The sequence below is a fragment of the Chenopodium album genome, chromosome 1, assembly GCF_948465745.1.
Source record: "Chenopodium album chromosome 1, dcCheAlbu1.1, whole genome shotgun sequence".
In the NCBI taxonomy this organism is placed as follows: Eukaryota; Viridiplantae; Streptophyta; class Magnoliopsida; order Caryophyllales; family Amaranthaceae; genus Chenopodium; species Chenopodium album.
Window position 1 is genome coordinate 6,736,448 of NC_137834.1, and position 13,838 is coordinate 6,750,285.

The window sequence follows — 13,838 nt, forward strand, 5'->3', positions numbered from 1 at the left end:
AGAAGGTGATGGCTGATTTTTTTAAAAAGGTAAATAAAAAAATTAAAAAAAAAAAAGCAAAAAACCAATCATGAAGTGCCACGTAGCACATGTAACCGGTTGTACCGGATGGGTGACCTGTTAGGTTCATTTTGGGAAGAAGGGGTATAAAGGTTTGTTTATTCTAGAATAATCAAAAGGTTGGTGTATTTTGAGAGAACCGGACAAAGGTTGGTGTATTAGAAGTAATTTTTCCTATTTTTTAAGTTTGCTGGGTACCAAAATAAAATAAAATTTTAAACGGGTACCAAAATTCAAGACCAACCCCACCCCCCCCCCCCCCCCCCCCCCCCCCCCCCCCCCCCCCCCCCCCCCCCCCCCCCCCCCCCCCCCCCCCCCCCCCCCGTTTTTGAGGTACCAATTCCAAAATTTCCTATACAAAATTTATTTTTTCTTATAGAAATTGGGTATAAATGACAAAGCCCATTGTGATACTAGATTTTCAATATATGACAACAAAGTGAAAAATAATTAAGAACCCTCCAACGAATTCAAAATTCTCAATTTCCACCGAGTCTAAAGCATAGTGACTGCCACTTTTGCCACTCTCACAAAATTCCTCATACAAAGTTTAACATGCAATAATTCTGAAACTACTTATCACATCAATAATTTGACTATTATGTAAGTCATCAAGAGTAATAACAATAGAGTAATATAGCTCTTATTAGACTTGCAGACTTCTTCAACAACCAGCTGCGGGTAGTCAATTTCTGGACACTTGAAAACACAAATACACAATAATAACTTTACTAATCAAATGCCCTGAGAAAGGTCATGTGGCTATGAAAGATGGCGCTTCTGAGGTGCTCGTAAATAAGAAATACAAGTCATTGCGAATGTTAAAATAAATTAATCTTGCTGCAATTAGTCTTGATACTACAAAAAAACCTACTTGCTGCAACTAGTCTTGATACTTCAAAAAAAAAAAAAAAAAAAAAAAAAAAAAAAACTGATACTTACAGCCAGTTTTTTAGGGGGGGGGGGGGGGGGATAAAAATCAGCTTTACAGGGAGAGTAAATATGAATCAATGATACTATCAATAATGAAAACCTGACAAGGATGGAGAAATCAGATTTCGAAACTATCCATCTCAAGCGCACAGGCCGATTGGAGGAAAACTGTGTAATCACTCTTTACAGGGTGATATATATTCTTGCACGAAATGGACAGAGCGAATTCTTATCACCTTATACCCTGATAGGACTCAGAAAATGATCTTGAAAGCCATAGGTGCTTTAATTTGACTATCAGAGCAAAGGCTCCAAAGCATGGGATGTGCAACAAACCCACTGCGGCATACCTGTACCACAGAAACATATGTTGATTAGCTCTAACCCAGTAACCCCAACCAATATGATGATGATAAAGAAGAGAAACTGTCATCCAATGCCACAAATGAATATTCAGGGCACTGAACAACTGTCAAAAATAAAATTCACTTAATCAAACTAAACTAAAGAAAAGAGCAGGCATCATTGACAATGATGCAATGAAATTCTAAATTTAGAAGATATCCAAGAATCCACTGCTGAGCTTTCAATTCAGCTGCCTTGTTCTTTTCTAGCATAAAACAAGGTAATAACAACTTGCATAAATGGAAGATTCAAAAAAATGATGCTTGCAAACATTTTACTTAAAATACAAGTATACAACAGATAAGGGAAATGCAGTCAGCTTTGCATAAGCAAAGAGATAATTGAAGGGCAATAAGGCATTATGATATAGGTGGGAGCTAATTACCATATCGGAGCATATGGAGGTGACAAGTCCATGAATGGATAAGGCCACCTACAAAATGAAGAAATAAGTGATTAGAAGGTTGTTCTTTTTTTTTTTTTTTTTTTTTCACATAAATGAATTGTGAAATACACCAGATAAAGGCGACAACTTACTTGAGGGAAACACAAGCATGGATTATCCATTGAACAACAACAAACACTCCAGTCCACAAGATAAAATAGGCAATCCGGAACAAAGGGAACTTCTGAAAGATCAGAATTGGTAATCCAATTAAAGATGGCAACAAATGCATCCAAAGTCTCTCAACCCAAGAAAACAACAAAGCTCTTAATAACAAGGTAGATCTTACCATGCAATTCAAAATTGAGTCCCCAAGAATGAGAACGTTGATAGAATGCAAGCTAACATCAAACTGCATTCAAATTAAGAAAGGCAATCAGAAGACCGGAAAAGAAATCCATGAATACATATTACATATCTGCCTTCAATAATATTGCGTTTAAAACTGTGCAACTACGTACATCAGATAATTGGTTAATTAAAATTCCATACAAAGAATACACTGATTTATTTCCTTACGCTCTGCCTACTTTGTGCTCAATTTCACAACCTTACTTCCTCTTGGTTAATAAAATTCCAATAATTGAGTTTGAGAAGAGCAAACTTCCTCAAGTTTTTCCAATCATTCAACATAATTAGTTATCTTAACTTTTTAATGCTCAATTTTGCAATTTACAATTACTAAAGCCTACAGTGTTTCACTAGGTACTTCTATTTGAGAAAAGAAACTCATACTGTCTGTTCATTTTGCTGAAACCCCTCTTCCCCCCCACCCCCCTAGTCCTACATTCATGATTCATCTATGTTAGTACGTTACTTAATCAACCCTTCAAAAGTATTGGACTAATAAAAACATCAATTTTCTCTAACTATACTTATCCATTTTAGACCTAGCTAGATATGATGAGAAATATCAGATTGTTATTGTAGCATACATCCCCAGAAGGACAGATACATAATTTCAAGACCATGCATGTGGTGCCTGTATCACTGTATGCGACTGCTATGTGAATATACAATTGGCACACCTTTACATATTGCAAAGAATGCAGATATAGACATACAGTAATTAATGAAACAAGATACAGCAGAATCAATAGATTTTGCACTCACAAAAGCAAGTCTATAATCTTTGCCTGTTAGAAATGGGTAAATTAAGAGCCAAAATACAACATCAGTGAGCAGCACAGCACCTGCAGCTACCTGTGTAAAATGTATAAGTGAACAAAAAATTAGCAATGAGCTCCTTATAACTAATGCAGATGCACAATTGTATAGATGCAATCATGCAGATATTTTTTTTGCCCAAAATTGAATACAATAATGTAATCCAATAGTAGAAAAGTCTTCTCCGTATACAACAACCACTATCCAGCACAAATCCCACTTTAAGCAAGGCTTGGGAAGATACAGTTGTACATAGTCTTGCCTCTAAATAATGTGTATTAGTAGAGGAATCGTTCCCAAAAGAATCACATGAATTTCTTTTCTATAGTAGATAAACAGTTAACGTAAAATACAATATTCTTGGTTGAGGGGGGAAAACTATAAGAAAATGATAAAATAGGAAACTGACTAACCTGGTACATGATTTGGAGAAGATAACCCGTACAACCTGCAACGTGGTGAACATGAACTTCTTGAATAATCAAGCTGTTTAACAAAGATGTGTTCGCACTACCTTCGAGCTTTGGAGCAACATTAGATCCTTGCTCTGCATCAATATTCTGGGAAGCAGCCTTGGACTGACAATCTTCACCACGATCACGCCAGCATCCATAAAGAGAGAATGCAGATGCAAACTATAAAGTCAAATCACAAAACCAACATGTAAACATTGGGAGAAGATCAATGCACCTTGAAAGAAGGGCTAATTGCATTCAGAGATATAATAATAAAGGTAAAGAAACAAGAAATAATCTGCCTAAACAAGAAATAAAGTTTCCTTCAAAATTGTTTCTTATGCAGGATTCATGTTATTTTCTACTGGTAATGTGCTCTTACTGCCGTCAAGGCTAAAGAAACCTTCAGTTTAGGAGTACATAAGAAAGTCTTTATGTAGATTTCTCTTTGCTAATAAGCTTTTTGGAAAGGTACTTGCGGTTGTTAGAGTAGAACATACCCCAAAGTATATGGTGGTCAGCGTAAAGGTCCATCTGTTCGTAGAGGAAAAAAAAAAAAAGAGCAATCAGCAGAAAGTATGAAATTCAATACAAAACAAAAGAAAGTCACAACTCACAAGAACTTACTGAGTATAGTAGAAAAAGATTCCAGGTCCTTTAGCAATAGTGTTGCTAACGATCACTGCCAACAGCAAAACAAAAGCAAATAATCTAAAAGCAAGCAGAAAGGCAGGATGAATGCTTTTCAGACATGTTTTCCAAACTTCATCCTTGTATAGAACTCCAACTGGTATAATTCCGCGTTCTCTCCTCTCATTGTCTAATTTCTTTTTGCCTTCATATTTCCATATAAGAAAAGTACTAAACACTGTGATGCCCAAGATATATAAAGCACAAATAAGAAACCTCCAGTTCAACCAATAACTAGGGTCTGTTGTATCAGTAGCCATGGTCTACTTGCCAATTCGTTAACAAGCCTGCATAAGAAGGATCATTACTGTCGTAAGCTCTACATATACTTCATACATCATATCTATTTGCAAATATCTGTTTTAAGACAAGCAGTAAAGTTCACGCAAGAACATAACATTACAAGAGATCGATTACAGAATTGGTCCTATATATAGATTTAACTATAGTAACCTAATGAAACCATAGATTAAACTCCTTCCGTCTCAAAATACATGTCATGTAAACAAGACACACGTTGTCCAAATTTGATAGTTAGTGTCACCAACAGCTCAGAAATAGTACAGTCAATGTTCTGTTCTGACTAATCTGAGTTGAATTTGTTTGTTAATGAGCCAAGCTCGAGCTTAAAATAGTAGTTTGAATGTTTATAGGCTCAAACTCTGCATTTAGCCTGAAAGCTCGTGAAATTAAATAAATTATACGTAGTATATATTTTATGAGATTGTTAAACATATATTTTTAATCTCAAATAATTTCTTAATTAGATACCAGGACTAAACCCACACGATACTACTATAAAGTCGAGTAACAACATTAGCATGTTTCTGCATCGACTGTTGAAACATGCTTAAGCTCAAACTCGGAATATTCTTATCAAGCCTAGCTCGAACATGATTTAAAAGATTAACCTAGACTCTAGAAAGACAAGTGACAAATCACAAATGACAATATTCTTAATTAAGCAAGCTTGAACTCAGAATAATCTTATTAAGCCAAGCTCGAACATGATTTTAAAGTTTAATCTAGAGTAACAAATGACAAAGTTATAGTACATTGGCATTCAAAACAACAAATTACTAAAAATGAAAAGAACAATAAAAACCTCAACCTAAAATTGTGGAGCATTTCTTGTGTAAGACAGATGTATGATAAGACAAGAGTTACTTTTTACGATATAAGGGTAACGTTCATGATTAACTAACAAATTTAGGGACGACTATATTAGAAAATTACAGTACATAACACTTGTCTCATACTAGATTTTGCCAATATTGTCAAAAAAAAAAAAAAAAAAAAAAAAAACAAATAAAAAAAATAATTACGCCCCTAAAAATACGAGTAAATGAATATATTCCAAAATTCTACTGTACTCCGTAAATAAACTAACCAAAACAGCATTAGAATTAAAAGAAATAACAAATTTCACTACAATCAATCATTTTGAGCAAAAGATGATCAAATTAAATTCTGGGTTCTTGAAAAAAATCATAAAATCTCATATAAAAAAAAAAAAAAAAATCAATAGACAAAATAAAAATAAAAATAAAAAAAATCACAAAAATAAGGCTAAAACAAGAAATGAAAAAGTACCTGATTTTGATAACTAATCTGAAAACACCAAATAAAAAGTGGGAATTCAGAGGATTTGAAGGAGAGAGAAAATCGGAGGAAGATGAACAAGAAAAGTTAAGTGGATTGTTGGCAGTAACAAACAGTCTATTACACATTCACACCCCAAAATTCCCCCGCAATTTTTTTTTTTTTTTTTTTTGGGTGATATTTTGGGGAGGAAAGAGAGAGAAAAAAGGCAAATGAAAATAAGCCAATGAAGGAGCCGTGGGTCGATTTTTGCAGCGTCTAAAAAGTTCACGTAATATCGACTTTTTTTTGGTTTCTAGTGTGTCACAGAATCTTTGTATAACACGTGGAATTTATCATGAGGTGTAAATTATTGGTGTACATTAAATTAATAACTAACAAGAGTGTTTATTGTTTATTTTAGGATTTTTTTTTGTAAAACACTACCTTTTATAATCCATTTTTTGCGAAAAACTACTTCGAAAACAAAATGTTGTAATTAACTACCTTATAAAACCCAAAATGTTGTAATTGACTACCTTCCACCAAAAAGTCAAGTTTGACTTTATTTTCTCGGCGTTGACCAGGTCACGTGACCCTTAATGACATAATTTTCCCCATTTTTCCCCAAATTCTCCCTCTCTCTCTTTCGAAAACCCTCTGTTCTTCATTTATTCTACTATCTCCTCATTACAACTTGGCCAACTACAATGATTAAACCTAAATTGCAGAAGCTCTGAGCAAAATTAATGGCGGATTCAACTTTGGCATTGAATACTTAGCATCAATTAACTTGTTTCAGTAAGTTTGAAGTTTGTTCTTTCATTTTCAAGTACAAAATACCCATTGTTCAATGGGTATTCCACACTTGCACTTGCCGTTGGATGGTGAAGCCCTTCGCACCTGCATTCACAAATACCAACAACGATTACAAAAAATCGAAAATCCTAAAACAAAGAACACGAAAATTATAGGATCAGCAATTGAATAGGGAATTCAGCGAAAACAATCAAAAGCACAAAACTAGAACGAATTCTGGTTTAATTACCCAATTTGAAGAGGAAATTGATTAGAACAAGGGAGATTCGAATTGAAATTAGGGATTTGGGGGACTAAAACAAGTGAATTGGTGAACATGAGGGAGAATTTGGGGGGAAAGGGGGAAATATATGTCATTAAGGGTCACGTGAAGGTCATAGGTAGTTTCTCGCAAAAAATGGATTATAAAAGGTAGTTTTTTTACAAAAAATCCTTTATTTTATTGTAAAATACGGTCTGGGTCACCCGATGTGGTTTGTGATTTGAAAACTGCGGTGTCGTTTTTGAAAATTATCGGTCCGCGATTTGCGGTTTGGTGTGTTTTTTAAAAGAAATTAGACAAAATTGCACTTTGATGCGGTTTAGATCGTCAAACACTCAAACTGCAAACTGTTAAACCATTTCTAATAACTTATAAATACTACCTCGGTTAACTTTTATTTACAACTTTGGGGTATTATTTGTGAGACATAAAATATTCCAAAGTTGCAAATAAAAGTTAACGGAGGTAGTATGATGTAATTTCTGACTATTATATAAATAAAGGTTTTAAAAAAGAGTTTAATATTGGAATTATAAATTAATAATCACAAAATAAAATAAATTTTTTTTTTCTAAAAAAATTATAATTTTTAAACAATGTGGTTAAATCGCAAATTGCACTTGCAACAAAACACAACCCTAATTTAATTCTGGGACGCTTACATGTGTTGTTTAGGAAGTTTAAACTTCAACATCTATCAAAGAAAGACTTCAATTTTAATTGTACATTTTGCTGATTTTGGTTCATTTGATCATTCGAGAAAGAGCAAGGTTGAGTGAATACTAAATAGCAAGTCAATTAAATAACTTTGATTGAATTATGGACATTGTACAACCAATTACTCATATTTTACAGATAAGTCAAACTTCGTAAATTATTTGTTGGAGAACAAGGTTGAGACTGTGAGCATGTGATCAAACATTTTATCTCATATATTTGCTCAAAATCAAGTCCCAAAATCTCAAAATCCAAACCCAAATCCCAAAATCCGAGCCTCAACATTAAGATTACTAAGCAGAATTTTAAAAGATAGCAACTTCAAAAATTAACAGTAGAGAAGGCCGCGGCCCAGCTTTTACTTGGGAGTAATATCTATAGAACAAGCAATTTAAATAAACTTCTGTATTACTTGTTAATTTCTTTTGGTTTAGAAGTTAATCCACCAACAGTAATTATCATAATTAGTAGTCTTTTCATTCATTATTTACAAATGGTTGTTTATAACCCAGTCTATGCACAAGATATAAGAGGACACTTACATTGGTATCAGATTTAGTGTAAAAATTGTAATCCCCACATAATTATTGATTTTTCCGATGCAATCTCTCTGCTATCAGATCAACTGGTAACGAGCCTAAAGGGCCAGGTGATTCTGCCCCCTCAAACAGGTCATCTCCATAATCTTCAAACTCGTCGTCTTCATCATTGGAGTAATCATTAAATTCTTCATCGTCATTGAAGACCTCATCTTTGGCTTCCAAAGTTGATAATTCACCCTCACCTGCATGGACTAGAGCAGGATATGAATGCTCAATTGCTTGTGTCATCCTATCGAATTCCTCCACCCTTTCTAAAAGAGCATCAGGACCCAGATCAGTCTCGTCGAGTAAAACTGCCTTATTTGACTCTATTGCACGTTTCCATAGTGACATCATTCTTGGGCTTGAGATTACAGTTTTAGGTTTGCCTGATTTTCCTGAGCATGAATAGAAACAGGAATATTGGTCAGTAAGTGCTTCAGATTTGACAAACACTAGAACACAGCTCAACTATAGACGCCTAGGAAAGATCTCTAAGGACTCTAACTAAACACAGCACTTGGGTGTAATTCATTTTTGTTGCCTTGTTGCCTACTTTGAGGCATCCAGCATCTATATTTTAACTTAATAAATCTATGTTAATTGGACACTGATAACTTGATAAGTATGTCAGACATGTGTATGTGTCCAAGTGTCAGCTAGCTATGTGATGAAAAGTACCCTTGTTAATCGTCTAAAATGCAGTGTGAAGTGTCCATACCCATGTTGGAGTGTGAGGATCCGACATGCACACTTGTGGTGATTTGAAAAGTCGATCAACATAAAATACAATCAAAATGATGGTAGTCTTAATCATACATACCTGAAGCACCAAAACCATTTACAGTAGCATCCAGGGTCTGCAAGGCTGTTGGAGTGTCCGGGTACATAGATTTCCAGTCGTGTCCCCTCCACATTAGTATCTGTTCATCATCAAAAGAAAGCAACACACAGGGAACCAACTCCTGTTGCACACACGGGAAGAATGTCACTCTCTGCCACTTTGCAGTTGATTTCATGATTTCATGTTTGCAATACAATATGGCCAAGTTCCGTCTTTTAATAATTGAGGACACATATATAGAGCCAATGACGCATGAAAATAAATCAGATACTGCCTAGTCCATTTTACTAGCTATCAACCATTGTAAAGAGCTAAAGCAATAGAGAATCTTACATTATCAAATTATGAATGCACAGTCAATTGAAGCCAGCCAGCATTATCATTGTTTTAGCAATAAAATTACACAGCGAGTAATTGACTGATAGAAGATGTCAGGACCAAAACAAGAAGGAACCTTTCTAAGCCTAAGTGAGTGGATAAAAGGGTTTTGAATAGATATGACAAGGGTTTAGGTCAATAGGATGCCTATGCATCTATAGCAGGAAAAAAAGTGATCATATTTGTAATTGAGAGGGAAAACTGCCTGCCTGATTGCCCGTTCCAGCCTCAATGTAAGGTTCATATTTGAAAGCAAGCCTTTTGTTTACTTGGACAGTTGAAAAATTTACAAAACAAATGACAACTAAATTGCAAGTTTTGGTTAGAAATTGCATTGACTAATATGTGACACCTGAATAAATATCATCTCTAGGACTTAAGAAAAAGAGGACATTAACAGTAGATCCGAACTGTAGGCATAAGTTTTCATGATCAATCCCTAATTTGAGATAGAAAAGAAGGGGTGGGGGTGGGTTTGGCAGTCCAGTCCCAATAGAATCTGACCATCTCCCTTCTGTTGCGGCAACAGCAAAGCTGTGATGTAATCTGTCTATACTAGTATACTACACTTGGTTCATATGAAGAAATTAGCTCCTTCGTCTTGCAAGTCTTATAAGGCTCAAAATTTCTTATTTGTAGTTATTGAACAGCAAGTGGTACTAAGTTAGCCCTTCAAGTTATAAGTCAGCCTTAATTCTACATTAGAGAACAAAATCCTCTTAGCCTCTCTAAATCAATTTAACACCAGCAGTACTTCCTGTATTACAGCAAGCTATAACTTCAATGCAAAATTGGAAACTTTCAGCACTGCATTGCATAAAAGGAACTAACCCTTCACTGGAAAAGGAATTCACACATTCCAGGACTAACAAACATAAACCAAATGGGCAGGAGTAACTACAGGAAACCAGAACAAGAGGTGGTATTGAGAGGTAATAAAGATTTATGAAGAAAACACATACTCCACTGGGGGTTTAGTTACTCTTATCCATTTACTTTAGAGAGTAAAAAAATGAGACCAGGAAACCGTAGCAATGGATTATAATGTTGACCAGCTTACTAGTGTAAGCGAAATCGTAAACTAAATGTGGCCACACTATAAGGAAGCTGTATACACACCATCAGTTTTGCCCCAATCTTCTTGTAGTCACTGGGTTCTAGTCCTCGGCAATCAACCTTAACAAGTTCACTTCCTTCAAAAGCTTCTCTCACTTCATTGACAAGGTTATTGTAGACTCCATTCTTTGCTGCAGCATAAGAAAGATATTTAGACACGCTACATTACACAAAACAAACTAAGATGATCCAAAGGCGATGGTAAATGAGCTTGGCTAAATGCAACAGGTGAAACTGCTCCCTCTTTTATATTCTGTAGTCCATCCAAACCTTTTGTAATAACTAGATAATAAAAATTAAATTATAAAATTAAAACTGCAGCACTACAACAGGGATTGTTAAAATTTGCAGTCAACACAAAAATTCACCGAATAGCCAAAGTATTTGACACATGAAACATGGGAGTAGACCATATTAAGAATAGCAGAAATCCAGAAAGCATGAGGCAAATATCAGGATAAATGAGCTCAAAAAAAAAAAAAAAAAAAAAACACGCCTGAAGCTAAACAAGTTGTTTACCAGACATCATTGTCTAGACAGCAGAACCTAACAATAAAATGAAACTGAACCAAAGGTTGATTCATACATTGCCATTGGGTGTTCTACATCAAAAAGTAGTGGGCTAAAGTATATTTACAAAGACATTATAGATTTGTAGAATAGACAAGGACAGGGTAACCACAAATAATCACCATTTTGTATGCAGCAAACCAGGCAGATTAACAATGGGGTCACAGAACCAAGAAAAACTAAAAGCATGAATTATGACACGAGATATTAAGTGAGCCAAATACATGGACTCAATAGTGGGTACAGGAACGATAAAGAGGTGAAGACTAGATAGTGAAGAATGAATAAACTATGTGATGTCGTGTCTCTTTAAGTATCAAGTCCCAAACATCAAAAGCGTCAAGATAAGAAGCAAATTAACTACAAATTAGATCAACAGTATGCAGAATCAAACATTACCTAGTTTACATATTGCCAGAAGGTTTTTTCCTTTTCGTCTAAACTCATCAGCCTCCTTTTTTGTCAAGCCTCCAGGAGCATCTTGAATAAGTTTCGGATAAACTGGGGTAGCTGGCTTCCAAAGCATTAAAGGGTATTGTGGGCGAGTGCGATAGTTATAATTCCGTCCACGAAACAGGTAAACTACACCACCGGCGCGATGTATAATCTTACCCCCTGTTCTCTCCTAACATTGTTAAGAACAGTCTGAGCATCAAGAAAATAAACTCATCTCAAACTGATTGCAACAGATACCTCGGTAACGATGCAAAAACGAACATCTAGTACAGAGACTGTCCAAACTTTGGAATAAACTATTAGAAGATTTAGAACCTTAACTGATCATCTTAAAGTCAACATACTCAACAATCCAGAATGTTGTAACTCTTGTAAGCTAATCATACAATATCTAACATTAAATGAATATCATATGCTTATAGACCATAGCCTATCCACTTCATATAATAATGTAATGGTCTCCATGCCTCCCCCTCTTGTTTGTTCTTTACAAGATGTTCATGCATGTATAATCCCATACTGCAAATCCTGATACTATCAACAGATACAAAAACTATGTACATAAATGTATCAATTCAATTCAGTAGAAGCCTAAATAAGGTATATATGACGGTTAAAGCAAGATATTTTTATGAGGACAAGTTGTTTCCTAACTCAAAAGAGGATAAGGTTGCAATTTTCAGCAGTATGATAAAATTAGAGATAGCAAGAAAAACATACAAAATTTAAGGATACAATTCATTAACTCAATTTAAATACAATGGATACCCAATATTGAAGTGGGGACATGGAGTTTCTAAGAACAAACCTCAAGACATTTGCAAACATTATCCATGTCAACAGTTGGGACACCTTTGCATTTCACTTTACAGACTCGCCGTCTCTTCCAATGAGTATGTACCAACTCCAACATATTGTGTGTCAATCCATCTCTTCCTAAAACAAGATTATACTTTAAAGTTTAGACAATTACCACTGATGAGCAATATTTCATCAAAAATAACACTATATCTAGTCTACCTTAAAAGTTTTAAAGTGTCACTAACAGCAACCCAACTGGCATCATACCCATTTCCTGACAAACCCAATTCAAATATGCCATATCTCCTCATTCACCACAGAATGCAACATTCTTCTTTACTTCCAACTATTAACTTAAAATAAAATGGTTTAAACCCTATCATTCTAATTCGATTAACCGTCAAAGATTACCATACAATTAATTCATCACTAATAAAATTCCATGTACCCCCCAAAATAAAACTCTCTCACCTCCAAAGTTATCATAAATTCAAGAGTAACATCCACCTAAGAACCAATTTTTCAATAACCCACATAAAAACTTACCAGTTCATCAGGTAAAATCAAGAAATATTCTCATTGTAGTAAGATAAAAGGAAAACAACAAATTAATTATATCATACAAATGCATAAATCAATAACCCACATAAAATTTAAGCAATAATCAGATAAAATCAAAGGAAATGGGGCATTAAATTTTCTGAATTACCAAGATTAACCTGACGATTATCCTTAAGAAGAGGTTGAACAAGAGCTTTTTTCTCAGCCCTAGACAAGGGTTCCCCAATAATCTCATTTCTACTCATCACTTCCTTAGGAAAATCCCCAAATTTATAAGGACCAGGCATATCAACCCTCTTAACACCCTTCATCCCAGGAGGAGGAGGATTAAAAGAATCAAACAAAGGAATCTTCTTCTTCAATAATTTCTCAGCTTTTGATTTCAATGGCGCTTTACCAGTCCAAGGGCGCGGCATTGATGGTGGAGCAAATGGCAAAAAAGGCGGTTCTCTAATCGCCAAAGGTTTCGCCTTTGGGGTTTCGGAATAGCTGAATTTGTACTCAAATGGAGCTCCAGGAAGATGGTAAGAAACCCCGGAATCCCCAATTACAACAGCTCTATCAATACCATTGTCATCATCAATGTTTTCGGTATCGGTATCGGGTTCGGGGGAAGGAGGGGGGAGGATTATTGGGGTGGGGGATGAAATGGGTTTGAAGAATTTGGTTTTGTTGTGGGGGATTTTGGTGAAAGCAGGGTGATTTTTGGGTTTTGATTGGGTTTTTGGGAAATGGGGTTTTTGCTTTGGAGGGTATTTTGGGATTGTAATTGGTGGGGAGAATGATGGCGGTGGTTGTGCGGTGGTTGGTGCGGTGGTTGGAAGAGGGGAGAAAGGGTTGTGGTTGGGAAGTGAAGCTAAGATTGCCATTGAAGAATGAAGATAGAAGTGGTTTGTTTGCTACTGAGGATATTTTTAGCGCCTTTTTTGTGGATTTGGGTAAGAGGAAAGTGGTTTATAAGTTTTGGGGTTTGTAATGTAATAATGTTGGGCTATTG

The 13,838-nt window shown here is 35.3% G+C and overlaps 2 protein-coding genes across 4 annotated transcripts; both read right to left on the reverse strand.

Moving 5' to 3' along the window:
• Positions 1–872: 872 nt before the first annotated feature.
• LOC145641417 (uncharacterized) lies at positions 873–5,928 on the reverse strand. 2 transcript variants are annotated; one of them, XM_081692274.1, is made up of 10 exons: positions 5,749–5,928; positions 4,093–4,442; positions 3,966–3,999; positions 3,525–3,645; positions 3,424–3,458; positions 2,957–3,046; positions 2,133–2,195; positions 1,936–2,027; positions 1,784–1,831; positions 873–1,343 (listed from the first exon to the last, which is right to left on the reverse strand). In XM_081692274.1, the coding sequence occupies exons 2-10, from the start codon at positions 4,413–4,415 to the stop codon at positions 1,226–1,228; spliced, it is 924 nt and encodes a 307-aa protein (XP_081548400.1). In that variant the 5' UTR covers positions 4,416–4,442; positions 5,749–5,928; the 3' UTR covers positions 873–1,225. The 2 variants fall into 2 exon arrangements, with proteins under 2 accessions (XP_081548400.1, XP_081548399.1); XM_081692273.1 differs by having other exon boundaries at positions 3,424–3,645.
• A 278-nt stretch (positions 5,929–6,206) lies between these two features.
• Positions 6,207–13,838, reverse strand: LOC145641390 (CRS2-associated factor 2, chloroplastic-like). Of its 2 annotated transcripts, XM_081692272.1 has the most exons (7): positions 12,990–13,838; positions 12,288–12,415; positions 11,423–11,648; positions 10,457–10,584; positions 8,939–9,080; positions 8,077–8,513; positions 6,207–6,639 (listed from the first exon to the last, which is right to left on the reverse strand). In XM_081692272.1, exons 1-6 carry the CDS (start codon positions 13,708–13,710, stop codon positions 8,119–8,121), a joined length of 1,740 nt encoding a protein of 579 aa, XP_081548398.1. In that variant the 5' UTR covers positions 13,711–13,838; the 3' UTR covers positions 6,207–6,639; positions 8,077–8,118. The 2 variants fall into 2 exon arrangements, with proteins under 2 accessions (XP_081548398.1, XP_081548397.1); XM_081692271.1 differs by lacking the exon at positions 6,207–6,639 and having other exon boundaries at positions 7,925–8,513.

What these genes read in the sequence shown, in the direction of transcription:
- LOC145641417 (XM_081692273.1), bottom strand. Translation starts at nt 4,415, where the DNA reads ATGGCTACTGATACAACAGACCCTAGTTATTGGTTGAACTGGAGGTTT. An exon ending in ATCTTTTTCTACTATACTCA is followed by an intron (nt 4,000 to 4,092) that starts GTAAGTTCTTGT and finishes CTCTACGAACAG; the next exon opens with ATGGACCTTTACGCTGACCA. An exon ending in TGACCACCATATACTTTGGG is followed by an intron (nt 3,646 to 3,965) that starts GTATGTTCTACT and finishes TTGACTTTATAG; the next exon opens with TTTGCATCTGCATTCTCTCT.
- LOC145641390 (XM_081692272.1), bottom strand. Translation starts at nt 13,710, where the DNA reads ATGGCAATCTTAGCTTCACTTCCCAACCACAACCCTTTCTCCCCTCTT. An exon ending in TAATCGTCAGGTTAATCTTG is followed by an intron (nt 12,416 to 12,989) that starts GTAATTCAGAAA and finishes ATCTTGTTTTAG; the next exon opens with GAAGAGATGGATTGACACAC. An exon ending in TCTGGCAATATGTAAACTAG is followed by an intron (nt 10,585 to 11,422) that starts GTAATGTTTGAT and finishes CTTATGCTGCAG; the next exon opens with CAAAGAATGGAGTCTACAAT.